This window comes from Oryx dammah, unplaced genomic scaffold (assembly GCF_014754425.2).
Source record: "Oryx dammah isolate SB20612 unplaced genomic scaffold, SCBI_Odam_1.1 HiC_scaffold_2, whole genome shotgun sequence".
NCBI classification, from domain to species: domain Eukaryota; kingdom Metazoa; phylum Chordata; class Mammalia; order Artiodactyla; family Bovidae; genus Oryx; species Oryx dammah.
The window spans coordinates 175,893,188-175,919,798 of record NW_024070186.1 but is presented as its reverse complement, the minus strand read 5'-3'; the positions used below and the strand labels follow the sequence as shown (position 1 = coordinate 175,919,798).

Genomic DNA, 26,611 nt, shown 5'->3' with positions numbered 1-26,611 from the left:
GTGGTAAGGAATCCACCTGCCAGTTCAGGAGACACAGATTCAGTCCCTGATCTGGGAAGATCCCACATGCTGCAGAGTAGTTAAGCCCATGAACAACAACTACTGAGCCTGTGTTCTAGCACCTGGGAGCCGAAACTATTGAGCCCATGTGCCACAACTACTGAAGCCCACAAGCTCTAGAACCTATGCTCCACAATAGCAAAAGTCATTGCAATGAGCAGCCCACACACCACAAATAGAGAGTAGCCCTTGCTTACCGCAACTAGAGAAAAGCCCATGCAGCAACAAAGACCCAGCACAGCCAAAACCAAATAATTTATTTTTTTAATTACTAAAAAAGTTTCCCCTACTCTCTCATTAAGAATAATATTTTTCCCTACTATGTCATCAAGTGTGGTCGTTTTGACACAATTCATTTAACCCAATATTGAATCCCAATTATTCATTGGGATTTTATAGATGCACTATATATCAGTTCAGCTCAGTGAGTTCATTCACTCAGTTGTGTCCGACTCTTTGTGACCCTATGGACTGCAGCACTCCAGGCTTCTCTGACCATCACCAACTCCTTGGAGCTCACTCAAACTCATGTCCATCAAGTCAGTGATGCCATCTAACCATCTTATCTCCCGTCGTCTGCTTCTCCTCTGGCCTTCAATTTTTCCCACCATCAGGGTCTTTTCAAATAAGTCAGTTCTTTGCATCAGGCGGCCAAAGTATTGGAGTTTCAGCTTTAGCATCAGTCCTTCCAATGAATATTCAGAACTGATTTCTTTAGGATGGACTGGTTGGATCTCCTTGCAGTCCAAGGGAATCTCAAGAGTCTTCTCCAACACCACAGTTCAAAAGCATCAATTCTTCAGCACTTAGCTTTCTTTATAGTCCAACTCTCAGTCATCTATACATGACTACTGGAAAAACCATGGTTTTGACTAGATGGACCTTCATTGGCAAAGTAATATTAAAAACAGCTTTTGAATATGCTATCTAGGTTGAATATGCTGTCTAGCTTTTGAATATGCTATCTAGATCTTTCCTTCCAAGGAGTAAGCTTCTTTTAATTTCATGGCTGCAATCACCATCTGCAGTGATTTTGGAGCCCAAGAAAATAAAGTATCTCACTGTTTCCACTGTTTCCCCATATATTTGCCATGAAGTGATGAGACCGGATGTTAGTTTTCTGAATTTTGAGTTTTAAGCCAACTTTCTCACTCTCCTCTTTCACTTTCATCAGGAGGCTCTTCAGTTCCTCTTTGATTTCTGCCATAAGGGTGGTGTCATCTGCATATCTGAGGTTATTGATATTTCTCCCAGCAAACTGATTCCAACTTGTGCTTCATCCAGCCCAGCATTTCACATGATATAATCTGCATATAAGTTAAATAAGACGGGTGACAATATACAGCCTTGATGTACTCCTTTCCTGAATTGGAACAAGTTTGTTGTTCCATGTCCAGTTCTAACTGTTGTTTCTTGACCTGCATGCAGATTTCTCAGGAGGCAGGTCAGGTCAGGTGGTCTGGTATTACTATCTCTTTAAGAATTTTCCACAATTTACTGTGATCCACATAGTAGTCAATAAGCAGAAGTAGATGTTTTTCTGGAACTCTCTTGCTTTTTCAATGATGCAACAGATCTTGGCAATTTGATCTCTGGTTCCTCTGCCTTTTCTAAAACCAGCTTGAAAGTCTGGAATTTCACGGTTCACATACTGTTGAAGCCTGGCTTGGTGAATATTGAGCATTACTTTGCTAGCGTGTGAGATAAGCAGAATTGTGCAGTAGTTTGAGCAGTCTTTGGCATTGCCTTTGTTTGGGATTGGAATGAAATCTGACCTTTTCCAGTCCTGTGGCCACTGCTGAGTTTTCCAAATGTGCTGGCATATTGAGTGCAGCACTTTCACACATCATCTTTCAGGCTTTGAAATAGCTCAACTGGAATTCCATCACCTTCAATAGCTTTGTTTGTAGTGATGCTTCCTAAGGCCCACTAGACTTCACATTCCAGGATGTCTGGCTCTACATGAGTGATCACACCATCATGATTATCTGGGTCATGAAGATCTTTTTTGAATAGTTCTTCTGTGTATTCTTTCCACCTCATCTTAATATCTTCTGCTTCTGTTAGGTCCATACCATTTCTATCCTTTATTGTACCCATCTTTGCATGAACTCTTCCCTTGGTATGTCTAATTTTCTTCAAGAGATCTCTAGTCTTTCCCATTCTGTTGTTTTCCTCTATTTCTTTGCATTGATCACTGAGGAAGGCTTTCTTATCACTTCTTGCTATTCTTTGGAAATCTGCATTCAAATGGGTATATCTTTCCTTTTGTCCTTTGCCTTTCATGTCTTTTCTTTTCTCAGCTATTTGTAAGGCCTCCTCAGACAACCGTTTTGCCTTTTTGCATTTCTTTTTCTTGGGGATGGTCTTCATCACTGCCTCCTGTACAATGTCACAAACCTCTATCCATATTTCATCAGGAACTCTATCTATCAGATCTAGTCCCTTAAATCTAGTTCTCACTTCCACTGTATAATCATAAGGGATTTGATTTAGGTCATACCTGTATGGTTTGGTGGTTTCCCTTACTTTCTTCAATTTAAGTCTGAATTTGGCAATAAGGAGTTCATGATCTGAGCCACAGTCAGCTCCCGGTCTTGTTTTTGCTGACTGTATATAGGAGTTTCTTCATCTTTGGCTGCAAAGAATATAATCAGTTTGATTTCAGTATTGATCATCTGGTGATGTCCATGTGAAGAGTCTTCTCTTGTGTTGTTGGAAGAAGGTGTTTGCTATGACCAGTGCGTTCTCTTGGCAAAACTCTGTTAGCCTTTGCCCTGCTTCATTGTGTACTCCAAGGCCAAATTTTCCCGTTACTCCAGTTATTTCTTGACTTCCTACTTTTGCATTCTAGCCCCCTCTAATGAAAAGGACATCTTTTTTGGGTGTTAGTTCTACAAGGTCTTGTAGGTTTTCATAGAACTGTTCAACTTCAGCTTCTTCAGCATTACTGGTTGGGGCATAGACTTGGATTACTGTGATATTGAATGGTTTGCCTTGGAAATGAACAGAGATAAATCATTCTGTCGTTTTTGAGATTGCATCCAAGTACTGCATTTCAGACTCTTTTGTTGACCATGATGCCTACTCCATTTCTTCTGAGGGATTCCTGCCCGCAGTAGTAGATATAATGGTCATCTGAGTTAAATTCACCCATTCCAGTCCATTTTAGTTCGCTGATTCCTAGAATGTCGATGTTCACTCTTGCCATCTCTTGTTTGTCCTCTTCCAATTTGCCTTGATTCATGGACCTAACATTCCAGGTTCCTATGCAATATTGCTCTTTACAGCATCAGACCTTGCTTCTATCACCAGTCCCATCCACAACTGGGTATTATTTTTGCTTTGGCTCTCTCCTTTCATTCTTTCTGGAGTTATTTCTCCACTGATCTGCTGTATCATATCGGGCACCTACTGACCTGGGGAGTTCCTCTTTCAGTATCCTATCATTTTGCCATTTCATACTGTTCCTGGGGTTCTCAAGGCAAGAATACTGAAGTGGTTTTCCATTCCCTTCTCCAGTGGGCCACATTCTGTCAGACCTCTCCACCATGACCTGTCTGTCTTGGGTGGCCCCACATGGCATGGCTTAGTTTCATTGAGTTAGACAAGGCTGTGGTCCATCAGATTGGTTAGTTTTCTGTGGTTATGGTTTCAGTGTGTCTGCCCTCTGATGCCCTCTTGCAACACTTACCGTCTCACTTGGGTTTCTCTTACCTTGGACTTGCTTTATCACTTATCTGTACATCCATAATCCACTTATCTTACTTTTATGTATTTCAAAGTAATTTTCAGGCCTACAGGTAAACTTTTATATAGTTTAAATATTTTAGTACAAGTTTTCAAAAACAAAACATGAGGAGATCCCTGGTGATCCAGTAGTTAAAAATTCACCTTCCAATACAGGGGACTCAGGTCGAATCCCTGGGTAGGAAACTAAAATCCTACATGCTGCAGGGCAATTAAGCCTGTGCTTCATAATGCATGCTGCAATGAAGACCCAGCACAGCCAAAAATATATGTATGGAGTTACCACCCTTTTTGTTATATTGATACCTTAATAATTGATTTTGGGCTTTGCTGATAGCTCATTTGGTAAAGAATCCACCTGCAATGCAGGAGAACCTGGTTCAATTCCTGGGTCAGGAAGATCCCCTAGAGAAGGGTTAGGCTACCCACTCCAGTATTTTTGGGCATCCCATGTGACTCAGCTGGTAAAGAATCTGCCTGCAATGTATGAGACCTGGGTTCGATCCCTGGGTTGGGAAGATCCCCTGGAGAAGGGAAAAGCTACTCGCTCCAGTATTCTGGCCTGGAGAATTCCACAGAAATTCCCCCTGTAGAGTCCATGGGGATGCAAAGAGTAGGACATGACTGAGAGGCTTTCACTTTCAGTAATCTATTTATTTTTTATTTTTTAAATTTAAATTTATTTATTTTAACTGGAGGCTAATTACTTTACAGTATTGTATTGGTTTTGCCATACATCAACATGAATCTGCCACAGGTGTACACGTGTTCCCAATCCTGAACCCCCCTCCCATCTCCCTCCCCATACCATCCCTCTGCGCCATCCCAGTGCACCAGCCCCAAGCATTCTGTATCCTGCATCGAACCTAGACTGGCGATTCGTTTCTTATATGATATTATACATGTTTCAATGCCATTCTCCCAAGTCATCCCACCCTCTCCCTCTCCCACAGAGTCCAAAAGACTGTTCTATACCTCTGTGTCTCTTTTGCTGTCTCACATACAGGGTGATTGTTACCATCTTTCTAAATTCCATATATATGCGTTAGTATACTGTATTGGTGTTTTTCTTTCTGGCTTACTTCACTCTGTATAATCAGCTCCAGTTTCATCCACCTCATTAGAACTGATTCAAATGTATTCTTTTTAATGGCTGAGTAATACTCCATTGTGTATATGTACCACAGCTTTCTTATCCATTCATCTGCTGATGGACATCTAGGTTGCTTCCATGTCCTGGCTATTATAAATAGTGCTGTGATGAATATTGCAGTACACGTGTCTCTCTCAATTCTGGTTTCCTCAGTGTGTATGCCCAGGAGTGGAATTGCTGGGTCATAAATCACTGCAGATGGTGACTGCAGCCATGAAATTAAAAGATGCTTACCCTTGGAAGAAAAGTTATGACCAACCTAGATAGCATATTCAAAAGCAGAGATATTACTTTGCCAACTAAGGTCCGTCTAGTCAAGGCTATGGCTTTTCCAGTAGTCATGTATGGATGTGAGAGTTGCACTGTGAAGAAGGCTGAGTGCCAAAGAATTGATGCATTTGAACTGTGGTGTTGGAGAAGACTCTTGAGAGTCTCTTGGACTGCAAGGAGATCCAACCAGTCCATTCTGAAGGAGATCAGCCCTGGGATTTCTTTGGAAGGAATGATGCTAAAGCTGAAACTCCAGTACTTTGGCCACCTCATGCAAAGAGTTGACTCATTGGAAAAGACTCTGATGCTGGGAGGGATTGGAGGCAGGAGGAGAAGGGGATGACAGAGGATGAGATGGCTGGATGGCATCACTGACTCGATGGGCATGAGTCTGCGTGAACTCCAGGAGTTGGTGATGGATAGGGAGGCCTGGCGTGCTGCGATTCATGGGGTTGCAGAGTTGGACATGACTGAGCGACTGAACTGAACTGAAGGCAGTTCTATTTCCAGTTTTTTAAGGAATCTCCACACTGTTCTCCATAGTGGCTGTACTAGTTTGCATTCCCATCAACAGTGTAAGAGGGTTCCCTTTTATCCACACCCTCTCCAGCATTTATTGCTTGTAGACTTTTGGATAGCAGCCATTCTGACTGGTGTGAAATGGTACCTCACTGTGGTTTTGATTTGCATCTCTCTGATAATGAGTGATGTTGAGCATCTTTTTATGTGTTTGTTAGGCATCTGTAAGCCATATGATTATCTCAATAGATACAGAGAAAGCCTTTGACAAAATTCAACATCCATTTATGATAAAAAAAAAACTTTCCAGAAAGCAGGAATAGAAGGAACATACCTCAACATAATAAAACCTATATATGACAAACCCACAGCAAACATTATCCTCAATGGTGAAAAATTGAAAGCATTTCCCCTAAAGTCAGGAACAAGACAAGGGTGCCCACTCTTACCACTACTATTCAACATAGTTCTGGAAGTTTGGCCACAGCAATCAGAGCAGAAAAAGAAATAAAAGGAACCCAAATTGGAAAAGAAGAAGTAAAAGTCTCACTGTTTGCAGATGATATGATCCTCTACAAAGAAAACCCTAAAGACTCCACCAGAAAATTACTGGAGCTAATCAATGAAATATAGTAAAGTTGCAGGATATAAAATCAACACACAGAACTCCCTTTTATTCCTATACACTAATAATGAAAAAATAGAAAAAGAAATTAAGGAAACAATTTCATTCACCATTGCAATGAAAAGAATAAAATACTTAGGAATATATCTACCTAAAGAAACTAAATACCTATATATAGAAAACTATAAAACACTGGTGAAAGAAATCAAAGAGGACACTAATAGATGGAGAAATATACCATGTTCATGGATCAGAAGAATCAATATAGTGAAAATGAGTATACTACCCAAAGCAATCTACAGATTCAATGCAATCAGTATCAAGCTACCAGCGGTATTTTTCACAGAGCTAGAACAAATAATTTCACAATTTGTATGGAAATACAAAAAACCTCGAATAGCCAAAGCAATCTTGAGAAAGAAGAATGGAACTGGAGGAATCAACCTGCCTGACTTCAGGCTCTACTACAAAGCCACAGTCATCAAGACAGTATGGTACTAGCACAAAGATAGAAATATAGATCAATGGAACAAGATAAAAAGCCCAGAGATAAATCCACACACCTACGGACACCTTATCTTTGACAAAGGAGGCAAGAATATACAATGGATTAAAGACAATCTCTTTAACAAGTGGTGCTGGGAAAACTGGTCAACCACTTGTAAAAGAATGAAACTAGTTAAGTCGCTTGCTCAGTTCTGTCCGACTCTTTGCAACCCCGTGGACTGTAGCCCACCAGGCTCCTCCATCCATGGGATTCTCCAGGCAAGAATACTGGAGTGGGTTGCCATTTCCTTCTCCAAGGGATCTTCCCCACCCAGGGATCGAACCCAGGTCTCCCCTATTGCAGGCAGACTCTTTAACCTCTGATCCACCAGGGAAGCCCAACCATACCCCAAAATAAACTCAGATGGATTAAAAATCTAAACATAAGACCAGAAACTATAAAACTCCTAGAGGAGAACATAGGCAAAACACTCTCCGACATAAATCACAGGAGGATCCTCTGACCTACCTCACAGAATACTGGAAATAAAAGCAAAAATAAACAAATGGGACCTAATTAAACTGAAAAGCTTCTGCACAACAAAGGAAACTATAAGCAAGGTGAAAAGACAGCCTTCAGAATGGGAGAAAATAATAGCAAATGACGCAACTGACAACTAATCTCAAAAATATACAAGCAACTCCTGCAGCTCAATTCCAGAAAAATAACGACCCAATCAAAAAATGGGCCAAAGAACTAAATAGACATTTCTCAGTAATCTATTTAAAGGTGTGCGAGGAGGAAGGTGAGAGACTATTGAAGCATAAACACCTTTCTTCTTTCTAATGCACAGTCAACTCACTTATCTTTATTCTATCTGAAATGTTTTTCCTACTTGAATGTAAACTTTACCTGATGGTTGGGGATTTTTTTTGTTTTGTTTTATGCCCTGTGTCTATAGCATCTAGAACAGTGTCTGGCACATAGTAGGTGTTTAACAAATATTTGCTGACTCACTTTTATCAGTACCTGTACCACCCCTATTGTCTTCATTTCGACCCTCTGTATAACTCACTTCCAAGGTGAAAAACGTGTGTTAGTTGCTCAGTCATGTCTGACTCTTTGCAACTCCATGGACTGTAGCCCCACAGGCTCCTCTGTCCATGGGATTTTCCAGCAAGAATACTGGAGTGGATTGCCATTTTCTCCTCCAGAGAAGGTGAAAAATAATGAGAACATAATCTTTAAAATAAAAAGCTTCAGGTACTCCCTTTTTCTGAGAGATTCACAGTTTAGAAGGAAAGAGAAAACAAGTCACATTAATATAAATGACATTTTATATTAATATCATATTTCCATTTCAGCCATCATAGACTACTCATCACAGACAAAACAATTAGAAAATTTAAAAAATGAGCTTCCACTTCACTATTGATTCTCAAGGATAAGGGCTAAAATTACATGGAAGGTCATTTGTATTTTACAGCATCTCTCCTGGCTCATAAAATACATTTTAATCTATTGAGAATTCAAATTAAGTCAGAGTAGCATTTAGGCCTTGAGAAAGGAAATTTCCAATAGAAATACAATTTGCTAAAATGACCACTGTTTCCTTTTCCTCTTTAAAAGCAAGTAGAAATGGTGTAATGGAAACATTAGCAGCATTGAAATCAGGGGCCCTGTGGTCAAATCCTGGTTCCACCACTGATGAGCTTGGGCAAGGCAGTTAACCTCTCTTGGCCTCAGTGTTCCCACCATTTGAAAGTAGTTAATGATGCCTGGTGGCTCAGTTGGTAAAGAATCCACCTGCAATGCAGGAGACCTAGGTTCAATCCCTGGGTTGGGAAGATACCCTGGAGGAGGGCATGGCAACCAACTCCAGTATTCTTGCCTGGAGAATCCTCATGGACAGAGGAGCCTGGTGGGCTGCAGTCCATGAGGTCACAAAGAGTTATACATGACTGAGCAACTAAGCACAGCACACACAGCACAAGACATGCCTGAGTGGATTAAATGAAATGACTTAGGTGAATCACTTCATGTTTAGCACATGGAGAGGTACAGAGTAAATAGTATTTCTCATCCCTTAAATAATCTGAAATGCACACATATATTATTATTCATGCAAAAGATATTTAAGCAATAGGTGAAAAAAAATGACTGTAGCCCTCATTCCTTGTTGACTTCTGACTAATTGCAATTCTGGGAGGTTTGCAATGATTAACTTCTTCCATGATGTTTCCTCCCAGATCTACGAGATGATGCTGGTAAGACATGGCTATATGATTGTTGGAGATCCCATGGGTGGCAAGACCTGTGCTTATAAAGTGTTGGCTGCAGCTCTGGGTGATTTATACGAAGGTAAAACTCACATCCCTGACTTCCAGGGAGAACAGCTGTCCCCACTTAGTTGACTGGTTCCAGAGAGATGATGCTAGGCTGTTAGCTTTGCCATCCCTGGATTATGACATTAGAGCCAGAAATAGAACATGGCACACAGGGGTCTGCAGGCAGAAAATAAAGAGAGGGAGAGCTTCTAACAGGGGGTTTTATGTGCATCATTAGGCTGGAGGAATTTTCTCAAATGCTGACCTGTGGTTTCTCCAAAAGCTTCCCAGTGAGAGGGAAACTCCTGCCACTTGCCTAAACAAAATTGTTCTAAAAACAGATCACTGCATGGTTTCTGTTTTCTTTCCATTCCTTCTTTGCCTCTCTTTCTTTGTCTTCCCTTTCCCTTTTTTTCTGCCTCCCATTTTCCCTCCCTTCCATCCACTCTGCTTCCCTCCCTCCGTCCTCCTTTCCTTCTTTCTTTCCTTTCATTTAATGTAGAAGATAAGGCCTCACACTTTTGAATCAGACACAGACCTTGGGCAAGTTACTAAACCTCTCTTTGCCTGTTTTCCCAGAGGCATCATTGTGATAATAGGATCATTGTGATAATTAGATGAGATTATACAGGTAAATAACTTAGCACAGTGTCTGCTCAACAAATAAAAGCTATGTCTTTTGCCAAAGAAACAGTTTGGGGGGTTTTCCTTTTATAAAACACAAAGCTGTGGTTTTGAAAAGCAGTGCCTCATTCTGCCTGTGTTTACACAATCTCTTCCAGTATGCTTTGTTTTAATATTTTTTGTAATAACATTGAGTTACCCTTGGATTTTTGTTTTCAGCACTCACTTGACATTAAAAACTAATTTGGGCATTTCAAACTTAAATAGTAATTTAGGTATTGAATATAGTTTAGGAAACTAGATGAAGAGAAAGGAGGCTATCCCATTGTCTTTGCCTCAGGATTCTTCAGGAACAATTCTTTATTTAGTTCATGGTTGATGCACTCCAGTTTTTTCTTACTTTGAAGGATCATGTAAAAGCATGGTTACTTTCTGTTATTACATATGATGTACCATCCATCAGCCTGTGTATTCCAGTTAGGTCCTGGTGCTCTATTCTCAGGGAATACTTATCGAGCAATGAAAGAAGAGGTTTCAGGGCTTAGCTAGCCCTTCAGATAGAGGAAAAGGAAAGTAACCATCTTTTACCTATCAGTTGTTTCCTCATCTCAAGTCAAAGCCAAGGTTCTAGGGTAGCCATGAAAGCCAGATACATAAAGAGACCTGATTATATGGCATCTCTCTCCTTTACTGCCTGAGTTATTTTAGGCCCAGACAGACTTTATTTAGATCTGAATGGCTCATTTGACTTTTTTGAAATGAGGATCAGAAGACAATATAGTGAGAAACTAATAGCTGTAATAACCCAACAATTTAAGGCATTGCCTATCCAGTTATCCCAATTTTTGTACAGAGTATAAATTTTATGAGGACTATCCTTGGATGGCATGCTGATAAATTTGTTTGACCTTTTAGATGGCATTGACTCTTGTCTAATGTTCTGGTCTCACCAGAAACTTTGTGACTTGTGTTGAACCTTCTTGTCCAGCCAAACAGATGGAAGAGTTTGCTGTGGAGTATAAGATCATTAATCCCAAGGCTATCACCATGGGGCAGCTGTATGGGTGCTTTGACCAAGTGAGCCACGAATGGACAGATGGTGTCCTTGCCAATGCTTTCCGAGAGCAGGCATCTTCTTTGTCTGATGACCGCAAGTGGATTATATTTGATGGGCCGGTGGATGCCGTTTGGATTGAAAATATGAACACTGTTCTGGATGACAATAAAAAGGTACATGTCTGATATCTCTTTTACATGGATGGGGAATAAACTCTTTTACTGAAGTGAGTGATTGATCAAGATTATATAATATATACACTTATTTACACTGAGAATAAATGCCACATAAGAAAGTAACAGTTATCAATTCATGAATTATGCTTTTGTTTTTACCTGTAGTGGGTAAGTTGAGTGTGTTTTGAGAGGCTGTTGTATAATGGTTAAAAGCCTTGGTTCTGGCTTTAAATTGGACTACTACCTCTACAACTGAGCAAGTTGGGCAAGTCACATAACTTCTCTGAACCAATTTCTTCATTTGTAAAACAGGTAGTAATACAATAGGGGTGTTGATAATTAAGATAGTCCATACAAAGCAACTGATATATGGGATGTATTTTGGTTATCCATTGCTGTATAAATAAAGATGCAAACTACCATAATACTTAGTGGCTTAACTTTGCTCATGATACTGTGGATTATAAATTTTAAAAAGGCTAAAAAGGACCAAGCTAATCCTCATGATGTCATCTGGGGTGGCTAGGGCTAGAGGAGCCACAGCCATGGTGGCTTCTTCACTCAGTTTTTGGGGGCTCTTTCCTCCTTGACTTGTCTGTCTCTCCGTAACTCTATCTCTGTCTCTCTTTGTCTCTCTCTCCCTCTCTCCCTCTCTCTCTCTCTCTCTCTGCCTCTCTTTCTCTCAAATAGCAACTTATCCTCCAGGCCTATCCACATGACTTGGGCTTATCATTTGGTGGTCTTGGAGTAGTGGCATTCCTTACCTGGTGGTTGATTTGCAAGAGGCAGGAAATTAAAATCTCTGCTTGGAATTGGCACAGCATGACTTTCTCTGAATTTTGTTAAGTCAAAGAAGTCACAGAACCTTTCCAGATTCAAGGAAGTAGAGAAATAGATGCCACCTCTTGATGGAGGTGGGTGAGATCACACTGCAAAAGTACACGTGGGTTAGGAGACATCGCAGCAATCTTTGGAAGATACATTCTGCCTACTGCAGTAAGTGTAGTGGCAAAGAGCTTAGTCTCTGGAGCTGGACAGCCTGGGTTCAGATCCTATGTTACCACTCAGCAGTCATGTAACCTCAGGAAAGCTATACCTATACCTCAATTGCATCATCTGTAAAATGAGGATAATAGTATCTGTGTTATAATATTGTTAGCAAGATTAGATAAATTAATATTTACAAACTGCTTATAATAGCGCCTTGCATGTAGCAAGTGCTATATAAGGGTTAAAATAAAATAATACTTATCACCATTTCAAGGAAGAGTTCTTACACTGACTATACTTCCTTATCAAATCAAAATATATTTTCCAACTGCATTTACATTTCACAAGACTAATAGTGAGTCATGCTCAACAATGGAAAGCCTAATTATCCAGATTACACACATATACTAATAATAGCTTGTTCATAATTTTGATTATATAACATATAAATATAGAAGTGAGTTTTATTCCATGATATGGACTATGTTGTGTAAACTAATTGTACACATGTATTGGTTGGTCCTGAGATCAGAAGTATAAAGAGTCAGTGAAATTCCTGATGGCTCTTCTCATCTCTGAATGAAATCAAACTACTGTCACAGCTATGGGTCTATTTTACTTTTCTTGATACTCAGAGATGACACTGTTAGTACTGTTAGTCCCATAACAGCTGTGACCTTCCTGGGGTTGCAAGTAATGACCTGATTACAGACATGTTTGATGTGTGTCAGGTAATTTGCAAGAAGCTCTTTAGACCTCAACTTAGAAAGAGAAACATGGAGCAATGGAATTTCTTTTCCCCTGAGAGACCAAGGCCTCAGGCCGTCTTAGGACTTAAACATCTTACTTTAACCCATGTTGGGAAACGAGAAGCAGTGCCACAGACTTAGTGTATATACTCAGAGGCTGTCCTGTATATTTGCACTACTTTCTATGGGGATATACTTGCTAAACACTAGGGCTTCTAATGATCTTTCCATTTCAAAATTGATATGGAGATATTCTTGTCACTCTAACCCTGGACCAGTCCCTGAGGGATTCCAGAAGGAGTCTTTGTGGGAAACTTGAGAAAATATAATAGGATGCCAGTGTGCAATTAAATTCTGTGTTAAACACTGAGGAAGGAACCATGAAACTAGCTGTAATCTGATAATTTCTAGATTCTTCATCTAAGGCTGCCATTCAGTGTTTTTCTGACTTCCCTATTTAACATTACATCTCACCAGACACAACATTCTCCAACCCTCTTCTACTTTTTCTCCAAAGCATTTTCATCCTTGTATAGCCTACATATTTTGCTTATCATCTATTCCTCCCAGCAGAATGCAGACCTCAAGAGGACAGGAATATTTTTTTGTTTGTTTTATTCTGCACAGCTAGCATTGTGCCTGGCACAGAGTAGGTGCTCAAGAAACATTTGTTGAATGAATTCAAACCATCTCTGTCTCCACTGACGCCTTTTACTTGCAGTTAGAATTCAAGCAATTTGCTGCCCTCTACCCCTCTGCTTTGTACTTTCAGCTGTGTTTAATGAGTGGAGAGATTATCCAGATGAGCCCCAAGATGAGTCTGATCTTCGAGCCAGCTGACCTGGAACAGGCCTCCCCAGCCACTGTGAGCAGGTGAGTCAGCTTGCATGGGCCCCTTGAGACAAGGCAAAGCCTCAGTAACCCTGCTGCTGCTGCTGCTGCCAAGTTGCTTCAGTTGTGTCCGACTCTGTGTGACCCCAGAGACGGCAGTCCACCAGGCTCCCCTGTCCCTGGGATTCTCCAGGCAAGAACACTGGAGTGGGTTGCCATTTCCTTCTCCATTGCATGAAAGTGAAAAGTGAAGTCTCTCAGTCGTGTCCGACTCCTAGTGACCCCATGGACTGCAGCCTACCAGGCTCCTCCGTCCATGGGATTTGCCAGGCAATTGTACTGGAGTGGGTTGCCTTTGCCTTCTCCATCACTAACCCTAAGCAGGAGGAAAAGCTCTAAAAATCCACAAATATGTTTAATTCTAGCAGATCACCTATATTACCTCTTGTCAGACTTTGTCATAAAACCAGTCCTCAATCCACACTGCTGGTAGGAATACAAAATCAGGCAAACACTTTGGATAAGATGCTTTTGAACTGTGGTGTTGGAGAAGACTCTTGAGAGTCCCGTGGACTGCAAGGAGATCCAACCAGTCCATCCTGAAGGAAATCAGTCCTGGGTATTCATTGGAAGGACTGATGCTGAGGCTGAAACTCCAAAACTTTGGCCACCTGATGCAAAGAACTGACTCATTTGAAAAGACCCTGATGCTGGGAAAGATTGAAGGTGGGAAGAGAAGAGAATGACAGAAGGTGAGATGGTTGGATGTCATCACCAGTGCAATGGACAAGAGTTTGAGTAGGCTCGAGGAGTTGGTGATGAACGTGGAAGCCTGGCGTGCTGCAGTCCATGGGGTTGCAGAGTCAGACATGACTGAATGACTGAACTGAACTACCTCCTAAAGTTGAACCTTCATATGCCCTATGGCTGAGCAATTCTGCTTGTGAGTATATACTGAAAATAATCTTGTGCCCATGTACAAGAGGAGACATGTACCAGAATTTAAAGAGTAGCACGATTCACAATAACACTTAGAAATGACCCAAATGCCTATTAATAGGAGAGCATTCAGTTCAGTTCAGTTCAGTCACTCAGTCGTGTCCGACTCTTTGCAACCCCATGAATCGCAGCACGCCAGGCCTCCCTGTCCATCACCAACTCCCGAGTTCATTCAGACTCACATCCATCGAGTCAGTGATGCCATCCAGCCATCTCGTCCTATGTCATCCCCTTCTTCTCCTGCCCCCAATCCTTCCCAGCATCAAAGTCTTTTCCACTGAGTCAACTCTTTGCATGAGGTGGCCAAAGTACTGGAGTTTCAGCTTTAGCATCATTCCTTCCAAAGAAATCCCAGGGCTGATCTCTTTCAGAATGGACTGTTTGGATCTCCTTACAGGAGAGCATTAGAAAGTATAATAAAATCACAGATTGTCATTCAAAATAAGTGAACTGTACTGATAAATGACTATATAGATAAATCTTAGTAAAATTAAAGATAAAATCTTAGCAGTATTACATATAAAAGTAAGCCCGCAGGGCTTTTCTGGTGGCTTAGTAGTAAAGAATCCAGGAGACAGCATTGAACCCTGATCTGGGAAGATCCCACATGCCCCAGGGCAACTAAGCCCGAGTGCCAGACTACTGAGCCTGTGCTCTAGAGCCCAGGAGCCACAGCTGCTTAAGCCCGCATACCTAGAGCCCACGCTCCACAGCAAGAGGGGCCACTGCAATGAGAAGTTTGTTCACCGCAACTCGGGAGTAACCCCTCACTCGCCACAACTAAAGAAAAGCCTTCACAGCAACAAAGGCCTAACCCAACCAAAAATAAATAATAAATAGATATTTTTTAAAATGCAAGAAAAGTAAGCCTGTAATATTACATGCAGCATAGTATCCCCTTTTAAATTATTAAAACCAACTAAACAACTAAATATGTGTATGTATATAAAACCATAAGGTAAGAAATCAGAGGACCAGTGAATGTGAGATTCAAGATTCTGTGTAATCTTAGGTGGGGAAAGCCAGGGGGATAGGATAAGGGAGACTTTATAATTAGATAAAGGTTATTCTCAAAACTGTAGCTTCTTCCTGGGTGTTGGGTTCATGGACACTGATTACATTATTGAAAACAATTAACTAAGAAAGGTCATGCATGGGCTAATGATGAGTGTGCCGAGGATAATAATTAATCCAATCATGTACCTCCCAGTCCATAACAAATAAAATAATAAAATAAAAATAAGCTCACATTCCCAAAGGCAATGTAAGGGAGTAGAAAGAGCACATGGCAAGTTAGACCAGCCTGGGCTCCCACTTTGAACACACCACTTGCTAGCTGTGTGACCTCTTCCAAGTCAGTTAGCCTCTCTGAACTACTGTCTCCTCATGTCTCAAATGTAAACCATAAAGAGGAATATTTAGAAATGAAGGCCATTAAGACTTAGCATAGTGGCTGACACATAGTAGGTGCTGAATAAATGGTAGCCAGTGTTAGTGACAAAGAGGAGTGTGCTTAGATATAACAGAATGGGGAAAAACTTGCTAAATACAATGTTACATGTCAGTACATGGTAATGTACTAACATTATGAAAATTATAATAGTAGTTTTCATTGATTAAGAGTGTTCCATATGCTAGACATAGTGCCAAATTCTTTATTGGCCTTTCATTTAACCTTTCATATTATTTCATATAATAATCTTTCAAGCTACTTATTTTTTATATTCCTCAATTTACAGACAAGGACTCAAATTCAGAGATAGAAAAGAAATTTATCCAAGGTCACTCAATTAGGATCTGGGGCTGAGATTTGAATACAGGTCTCTGATTCTCAAGACCCCACTCTTATCACTGGTCTCTACCCTTTCCTGGCAAAATCTGTGCATCTTTCCTTTGGCTTGGAGCTGGTAAAGGTCTGTGCTCCAACCCAAGCTCCAGCCTATTTACCTCACCCCTGCATGCTTGGGAGCCCAATGTGAACCAGGATGGTCCTCTGTTTGTGCTTGCCAGGTGTGGGATGATCTACATGGAACCCCATCAGCTAGGCTGGAAGCCCCTGAAGGATTCATACATGGATACCCTGCCTTCCAGTCTCACTGAGGAGCACAAGGAATTGGTGAGACCCTCTGGTCCCTTTCCTTTCTCTCCTTCCCTGTCTCCCGACTCCTCATCTCCAAAGGCCTTCTAGGATCGTTTTCACGTTCATGATTACGGAAGGCAAGGAGGGGCAGGAAATTCCCTGATTGTCCCCAATTACATTGGTTCCTGACTTCTTGCCATTATTATTTTATTGTATTTTGCATGTGGAGCTGGAATTGTGTAGTCAATTTCTGCTTTCTCTTCCATCTTCTCCATTACTTTTTGACTCCTCAGTGGAGAATTCTGGTGCTTGAGAAATGTTCTATATGATTACTTGGATGTCACCCCTTGACCCTTTGCCCACCAGCAGAAATGCCTTTGGAAGTTGCTCTAGAGGTGTACCAGGTTAGGAAGATCTGTGTTCTTTTTCCTGCCACTTCCCATCCCTGTAGCCTAGACTCTATACCTCCTAAGTCTAGGGAGCTAAAACCAGTGAGAAATTCTCTTAGTGCAGCTAGTAAGAGTGTCCATTTTCTTCTTCCCTCCCTAGAAGATGTGTGAATGTTCAGGTTAGATTAGAACACACGCAGATGATGGAAGTAGGAAGGGAGAATGAGTGCTTATGGTACTTCTTGCCTTTTGCTGCATTAACAGGGTTCCCTAGTAAAGTTTCCCACGGAAGAAGCCAAGAAGGGTTTGAGTTAAACTCTCTTCTCACTGTAGAAATGCTCTGGGGATCTGCATAGAATGGCCCTTTTCCTATCGCATTTGTATACATGTACTATATACATGTCTGTACTATATACATGTACTATATACATATATATAATATACACATTTTATATATATATATATAATGTTTATTTACAGACTCATGTCCAGATGCATAGTCAGAAGCCAGTCTACACATGCACAGGAAGCCTTCACAGACTTCCCAGTGTCCTGAGTAGTCTAACTTCTTACCAGGACTTCTAAGATTGTGATTCCACCCAGCCTGCCCCTTCAGCCTCATCACCTACACTCCTCTCAGACTCAGCTTATTACCTTCCAGCCCTAGGGTCTTGTTTCCATTTCTAGAAAACCCCAGATTTTACCTCCTCAAGGCTTTTGCACTTTTTATTCCTCTTTCTGGAAATCTTGCCCCATTTAGTCTTATAAGGGTTGATTCACCTTTGTCACCCAGGTCTTAGCATAAAGCCCCGCTTCTCCAAGAAGTCTTCCCTGACCACTATTAAACCCTTCTTGTTTTATCCAATTGTAATACATTTATTTGTTTCCTACTAGTACATTCCAGGATTTGTAAACACTTAAGTCATTTCCTTGCTTGTTTAATTATTTATTGTCTCCCCTGCCCCTGAAACTGTAAACCATGAGAACAGAGACCTTGTCTATCTTGTTCATCATTTATCCTTAGCACCTATCACACTGCATTTAGTAGATGCACAATAAATATTTGCTGACTGAGTACCACATATCCAAGTACTCATACATAGTCGTTGTTGTTGTTTAGTCACTTAATTGTATCCAACTCTTTGCAATCTCTGGACTGCAGCACACCAGGCTTCCCTGTCCTTCACTATATCCCAGAGTTTGCTCAAACTCATGTCCATTAACTTGGTCATGCCATCCAACCATCTCATCCCATGTCATCCCCTTCTCCTCTTGCCCTCAATCCTTCCCAGCATCAGGGTCTTTTCTAATGAGTCGGCTCTTCAAATCAGGTGGCCAGAGTATTGCAGCTTCAGCTTTAGCATCAGTCCTTCCAATGAATATTCAGGGGATTTCCTTTAGGATTAACTGGTTTGATCTCCTTGCTGTCCTAGGGACTCTCAAGAGTCTTCTCCAACACCACAGTTCTAAAGCATCAATTCTTCAGCACTCAGTGTTCTCTACAGTCCAACTCTCACATCTGCACATGACTGCTGGAAAAACCAGAGCTTTGACTTATGGACCTTTGTCAGCAAAGTACTGTCTCTGCTTTTTAATACCCTGTCTAGGTTTGTCATAGCTTTCCTCCCAAGGAACAGGCATCTTTTAATTTCATGGCCTCAGTCACCATCTGCAGTGATTTTGGAGCCCAAGAAAATAAAGTCTGTCATTGTTTCCCCATCTATTTGCTATGAAGTGATGAGACCAGATGCCATGATCTTAGTTTTTTGAATGTTGAGGTTTTTTTAATTTATTTTTTTATTGAAGGATAATTATTTTACAGAATTTTGTTGTTTTCTGTCAAACCTCAACCCAAATCAGCCATAGGTATACATATACCCCCTCTGTTTTGAACTACTCTCCCATTGAATGTTGAGTTTTAAGGCAGCTTTTTCACTCTCCTCTTTCACCTTCATCATGAGGCTCTTTAGTTTCTCCTCACTTTCTACCAGTAGGATGGTATCATCTCCATATCTAAGATTGATAATATTTCTCCTGACAATCTTGACTCCAGCTTATGATTCATCCAGCCCAGCATTTCTCATGATCTACTCTGCAGATGTTAAATAAGCAGAGTGACAATATACAGCCTTGATATACTCCTTTGCCAATTTTAAACCAGTCCATTGTTTCATGTCCGGTTCTAACTGTTGCTTCTTGACCTGCACACAGGTTTCTCAGGAGACAGGTAAGGTGGTCTGGTATTCCTATCTCTTTAAGAATTTTCCAGTTTGTTGTGATCCATACAGTCAAAGGCTTTAGCATAGTCAATGAAGCAGAAGTAAATGTTTTTCAGGAATTCTCTTGCTTTTTCTATGATCCAGCAAATACTGGCAATCTGATCTCTGGTTCCTCTGGCTTTTCTAAATCCAGCTTGTATATCTGGAATTTCTTGGTTCATGTACTGCTGCAGCCTAGCTTGAAGGATTTTGAGCATTACTTCCTAGCATGTGAGATGAGTGCAACTGTGCCATAGTTTGGACATTTTCTTTAGCATTGCCCTTTTTTGGGATTATACATATAAAAGCATCTATACATTTATATATGCACACATATCCACATATAATCACCTATGAGTGTATTTATTTAATGATGACATGCCTAATTGCAAAAAAATACCAAGGTAATTTTCAGTAAGAGTCACAAAGTTTAAGAAAAAACACTAAAGTAAGAAGAGAAAATCAAGTAATTTCTTCTGAAGAGTAAGTGGGTAGGGAGCAGAGCCAAGAGATAAGAGTCATCATACCCACCAGGAAGTATGTACATACATACATATATGTGGGGAATTACTGAAAATAAGCCTGGGCCTCTCAGTGTCCACTTTCTACAGGAGTCCTGCCTCATAAATGCCAGTCAGTCATTTCAAAATCAGTTGTTTAGAATTCCTAACATTTTTCTATAGAAAAGTCAGATATAGTGGCTCCTGGAACGTAAAACTGTTTAATGCATCCTGTAGCTGACCCATAGTGACTCCAAGCTTTTCTTGCATATTCAACTCAGTAGAATGGGAGGAGTGGGCATAGTCAGTGGACTGCACATTAAATAGGAATTAGAGGCACAGGTCTTGTTGCCTATGGATTTTCCTCACTATACCTAGACTCAAAAATCATCAGTAGTCCTATCTTCAGCTTCCTTGAGGTGTACCAAGTTCTTAAACACACTTGTTAATGTCAAATTTTACTTTTACTCTTAGGTCAATGACATGTTCATGTGGCTTGTCCAGCCCTGCCTTGAATTTACTCGCCTTCAGTGTAAATTTGTGGTCCAAACATCTCCCATCCACCTTGCCTTCTCAATGATGAGACTGTACTCCTCTCTTCTTGGTAAGTACTTCCCTACAATTCTTAATCCAAACAAGGGTATGCCTTGGCTGTTTTTATGCTCCCACCCCTGCTAGTCCCCCCATAAGTTACAATGAGACTAGCATTTTGGTCAAGAACAAACAAGTCTTTTGAGTGTACATAGTAGAGTTTGCTGGAAAGAGTCCATATATTTTGGCTTAATCTTTCGTTGACTTCCTGGGTATTCTTGTGCAAATTAGCCCATTTTTGCTCAGGCTTAGATTCTTCCAGACAATGGGAATAATGATTCCTGTTCCTCTTTACCTATCAGGGACATCCTGGAGTAAAATGAATTTAGATGCCATGTGTAAATGTGTGTCAGAAAAAAGATTCTGAAAAGAGTAAAATAGGAAGTGTTTCCCATGTTAAAAAAATACACATTACAAAAAATTTGAACTCACAAAGCACATACATACACTATAAGAAAATCGATCACTTTAATCTCCAAAACTATGGAACTACTCCAGGACATGGAGAACCACTGGTTTAAATGAATCATTGTTTTAAATGTCTTGGAGAACTTCTCTATAGCTGTCTGACACAAATCAAATTTCACAGAATTCCACTGGAAGTGACAGAATATATGTTAATTTGGAGAACTTTTCAGTTCAGTTTATTCGCTTAGTTGTGTCCGACTCCTTGCAATCCCATGGACTGCAGCACACCAGGCCTCCCTGTCCATCACCAACTCTGGGCATTTACTCAAACTCATGTCCATTGAGTCGGTGATGCCATCCAACCATCTCATCCTCTATTATCCCCTTGTCCTCATGCCTTAGCATCCATATATAAGTGATATCATACAGTATTATCTTTCTCTGTCAATTTATTTCACTTTAGCATAATGCCTTCCCAGTCCATCCATGATGCTGCAAATGGCAGAATTTCATTCTTGTTTATGGTTGTATATTATTCCATTATGTATGTATACCACATCTTCATCCATTCATCTTTTGATGAACACTTAGGTTGCTTTGAGAACCCATGAACAGTATGAAAAGGCAAAATAATATGATACTGAATGAGGAACTCCCCAGGTCAGTAGGTGTCCAATATCCTACTGGAGATTAGTGGAGAAATAACTCCAGAAAGAAAGAAGGGATGGAGCCAAAGCAAAAACAATACCCAGCTGGGGATGTGACTGGTGATAGAAACAAAGTCCAATGCTGTAAAGAGCAATATTGCATAGGAACCTGGAATGTCAGGTCCATGAATCAAAGCAAATTAGAAGTGGTCAAACAGGAGATGGCAAGAGTGAATGTCGACATTCTAGGAATCAGTGAACTAAAATGGACTGGAATGGGTGAATTTAACTCAGATGACCATTATATCTACTACTGCGGGCAGGAATCCCTCAGAAGAAATGGAGTAGCCATCATGGTCAGCAAAAGAGTCTGAAATGCAGTACTTGGATGCAATCTCAAAAACAACAGAATGATCTCTGTTCGTTTCCAAGGCAAACCATTCAATATCACAGTTATCCAAATCTATGCCCCAACCAGTAATGCTGAAGAAGCTGAAGTTGAACGGTTCTATGAAGACCTACAAGACCTTGTAGAACTAACACCCAAAAAAGATATCCTTTTCATTAGAGGGGACTGGAATGCAAAAGTAGGAAGTCAAGAAACACCTGGAGTAACAGGCAAATTTGGTCTTGGAATGTGGAATGAAGCAGGGCAGAGACTAATAGAGTTTTGTCAAGAAAATGCACTGGTCATAGCAAACATCCTCTTCCGACAACACAAGAGAAGACTCTACACATGGACATCACCAGATGGTCAACACCAAAATCAGATTGATTATATTCTTTGCAGCCAAAGATGGAGAAGCTCTATAAAGTCAGCAAAAACAAGACCGGGAGCTGACTGTGGCTCAGATCATGAACTCCTTATTGCCAAATTTAGTCTTAAATTGAAGAAAGTAGGGAAAACTGCTAGACCATTCAGGTATGACCTAAATCAAATCCCTTATGATTATACAGTGGAAGTGAGAAATAGATTTAAGGGCCTAGATCTGATAGATAGAGTGCCTGATGAACTATGGAATGAGGTTCGTGACATTGTACAGGAGACAGGGATCAAGACCATCCCCATGGAAAAGAAATGCAAAAAAGCAAAATGGCTGTCTGGGGAGGCCTTACAAATAGCTGTGAAAAGAAGAGAAGCAAAAAGCAAAGGAGAAAAGGAAAGATATAAGCATCTGAATGCAGAGTTATAAAGAATAGCAAGAAGAGATAAGAAAGCCATCCTCCGCGATCAGTGCAAAGAAATCGAGGAAAACAACAAAATGGGAAAGACTAGCGATCTCTTCAAAAAATTAGAGATACCAAGGGAATATTTCATGCAAAGATGGGCTCGATAAAGGACAGAAATGGTATGAACCTAACAGAAGCAGAAAATATTAAGAAGAGGTGGCAAGAATACACAGAAGAAATGTACAAAAAAGATCTTCATGACCCGGATAATCACGATGGTGTGATCACTCATCTAGAGCCAGACATCCTGCAATGTGAAGTCAAGTGGGCCTTAGAAAGCATCACTATGAACAAAGCTAGTGGATGTGATGGAATTCCAGTGGAGCTATTTCAAATTCTGAAAGATGATGCTGTGAAAGTGCTGCACTCAATATGCCAGCAAATTTGGAAAACTCAGCAGTGGCCACAGGACTGGAAAAGTCAGTTTTCATTCCAATCCTAAAGAAAGGCAATGCCAAAGAATGCTCAAACTACCGAACAATTGCACTCATCTCACATGCTAGTAAAGTAATGCTCAAAATTCTCCAAGCCAGGCTTCAACAATCTATGAACCATGAAATTCCTGATGATCAAGCTGGTTTTAGAAAAGGCAGAGCAACCAGAGATCAAATTGCCAACATCTGCTGGATCATGGAAAAAGCAAGAGAGTTCCAGAAAAAACATCTATTTCTGCTTTATTGACTATGCCAAAGCCTTTGACTGTGTGGATCACAATAAACTGTGGAAAATTCTGAGAGAGATGAGGATACCAGACCACCTGACCTGCCTCTTGAGAAATCTGTATGCAGGTCAGGAAGCAACCCTTAGAACTGGACATGGAACAACAGACTGGTTCCAAATAGGAAAAGGAGTACGTCAAGGCTGTATATTGTCACCCTGCTTATTTAACTTCTGTGCAGAGTACATCATGAGAAATGCTGGACTGGAAGAAGCACAAGCTGGAATCAAGATTGCCGGGAGAAATATCAATAACCTCAGATATGCAGATGACACCACCCTTATGGCAGAAAGTGAAGAGGAACTCAAAAGCCTCTTGATGAAAGTGAAAGAGGAGAGTGAAAAAGTTGGCTTAAAGCTCAACATTCAGAAAATGAAGATCATGGCATCCGGTCCCATCACTTCATAGGAAATAGATGGGGAAACAGTAGAAACAATGTCAGACTTTTATTTTTTGGGGCTCCAAAATCACTGCAGATGGTGACTGCAGCCATGAAATTAAAAGACGCTTACTCCTTGGAAGAATAGTTATGAGCAACCTAGATAGCATATTCAAAAGCAGAGACATTACTTTCCCAACTAAGGTCCGTCTAGTCTAGGCTATAGTTTTTCCAGTGGTCATGTACGGATGTGAGAGTTGGACTGTGAAAAAGGCTGAGCCCGAAGAATTGATGCTTTTGAACTGTGGTGTTGGAGAAGACTCTTGAGAGTCCTTTGGACTGCAAGGAGATCCAACCAGTTCATTCTGAAGGAGATCAACCCTGGGATTTCTTTGGAAGGAATGATGCTAAAGCTGAAACTCCAGTACTTTGGTCACCTCATGTGAAGAGTTGACTCATTGGAAAAGACTCTGATGTGGGGAGTGTTTGGGGGCAGGATTAGAAGGGGATGACCCAGGATGAGATGGCTGGATGGCATCACGGACTCGATGGACGTGAGTCTGAGTGAACTCCGGGAGTTGGTGATGGACAGGGAGGACTGGCGTGCTGCAGTTCATGCGGTCGCAAAGAGTTGGACACAACTGAGCGACTGCACTGAACTGAACTAACTAGGTTGCTTTTGCTTCCCTGGTGTCTCAGAGGTTAAAGCATCTGCATGGAATGCAGGAGACCCGGGTTCGATCCCTGGGTCGGGAAGATCCGCTGGAGAAGGAAATGGCAACCCACTCTAGTACTCTTGCCTGGAGAATCCCATGGAGGGAGGAGCCTGGTAGGCTACAGTCCATGGGTTTGCAAAGAGTCGGACACAACTGAGCGACTTCACTTTCACTTTTCACTTTCACTTTAGGTTGCTTTTATATCTAGGCTATTATGAATAATGCTACTATGAACATTGGGTGCATGTATCTTTTTGAATTAGTGTTTTTTTTTTTTTCAGTATATATCTAGGAGTGGAACTACTGAGTCATCAGTCAGTTCAGCTGTACAGTCGTGTCTGATTCTTTGCAACCACATAGACTGCAGCCTGTCAGGCCTCCCTGTCCATCACCAATTCCCAGCTTGCTCAAACTCATGTCCATCAAGTTGGTGATGCCATCCAACCATCTCATCCTCTGTCATCCCCTTCTCCTCCTGCCTTCAATCTTTCCCAGCATCAGGGTCTTTTCAAATGAGTCAGGTCTTTGAATCTGGTGGCCAAAGTATTGGAGTTTCAGCTTCAGTATCAGTCCTTCCAATGAATATTCAGGTCTGATTTCTTTAGGATGGACTGGTTGGATCTCCTTGCAGTCCAAGGGACTCTCAAGAGTCTTCTCCAACACCACAGTTCAAAAGCATCAATTCTTCGATGCTCAGCTTTCTTTATAGTCCAACTTTCACATCTATACATGACTGCTGGAAAAGCCATAGCTTTGACTAGATGGACCTTTGTTGACAAAGTAATGTCTCTGCTTTTTAATATGCTGTCTAGCTTGGTCATAACTTTTCTTCCAAGGAATAAGTGTCTTATACTTTTATGGGTGCAGTTACCATCTGCAGTGATTTTGGGGCCCCCCAAAAAAGTCTCTCACTGTTTCCACTGTTTCCCCATCTATTTCCCATGAAGTGATGGGATTGGATGCCATGATGTTAGTTTTCTGAATGTTGTGTTTTAAGCCAACTTTTTCACTCTCCTCTTTCACTTTCATCAAGAGGCTCTTTAGTTTTTCTTTACTTTCTGCCATAAGGGTGGTGTCATCTGCATATCTGAGTTTATTGATATTTCTCCTGGCAATCTTGATTCCAGCTTGTGCTTCCTCTTGATGAAAGTGAAAAAGGAGAGTGAAAACTAACATCATGGCATCCACTCCCATCACTTCATAGAAAATAGATGGGGAAACAGTGGAAACAGTGGCTGACTTTATTTTTCTAGGCTCCAAAATCACTGCAGATAGTGACTGCAGACATAAAAGTAAAAGACGCTACTCCTTGGAAGGAAAGTTATGACCAGCCTAGACAGTATATTAAAAAGTTCTTTTTAATATTACTTTGCCAACCAAGGTCCATCTAGTCAAAGAGATGGTTTTTCCAGTAGTCATGTGTGGATGTGAGAGTTGGACTGAAAAGAAAGCTGAGCACCAAAGAACTGATGCTTTTGAACTGTGGTGTTGGAGAAGACTCTTGAGAGTCCCTTGGACTGCAAGGAGATCCAACCAGTCCATCCTAAAGGAGATCAGTCCTGGGTGTTCATTGGAAGGACTGATGTTGAAGCTGAAACTCCAATACTTTGGCCACCTGATACAAAGAGCTGACTCATTTGAAACGACCCCAATGCTGGGCAAGATTGAGGGGAGGAGGAGAAGGGGATGACAGAGGATGAGACGGTTGGATGGTATCACTGACTCAATGAACATGAGTTTGGGTAAACTCTGGGAGTTGGACAGGGACGTCTGGCATGCTGTGGTCATGGGGTCACAGATTCAGACATGACTGAGCAACTGAGTTGAACTGAACTGATACACCAATGGAACGGCGTAGAATGTCTCGATATAAATTCATGCATGTATTGTCAAATGATTTTCCACGAGGATGCTAAGACCATTCAATACAGAAAGGACATTCTTTTTTCTTTTTCCTCTTTTTGTTTGTTTTTGCCTGTACCACGTGGCATGCAGGACCTTTAGCTCTTCCACCAGGGATCTAATCCATGCCCTCTGCAGTGAAAGTACTGATTCTTAACCACTGGACTGCCAGGAAG

The 26,611-nt window shown here is 41.0% G+C and overlaps 1 protein-coding gene across 2 annotated transcripts in view; it reads left to right on the top strand.

Moving 5' to 3' along the window:
- The window catches only part of DNAH3 (dynein axonemal heavy chain 3), a 249,628-nt gene that overhangs the window by 106,953 nt on the left and 116,064 nt on the right, over positions 1-26,611 (top strand). For both annotated transcript variants that reach the window (XM_040257140.1, XM_040257147.1), the window contains exons 36-40: positions 9,114-9,225; positions 10,804-11,045; positions 13,560-13,660; positions 16,628-16,733; positions 20,319-20,448. In XM_040257140.1, coding sequence (XP_040113074.1) covers positions 9,114-9,225; positions 10,804-11,045; positions 13,560-13,660; positions 16,628-16,733; positions 20,319-20,448 — 691 coding nt within the window. The remainder of the gene's footprint in view (positions 1-9,113; positions 9,226-10,803; positions 11,046-13,559; positions 13,661-16,627; positions 16,734-20,318; positions 20,449-26,611) is intronic.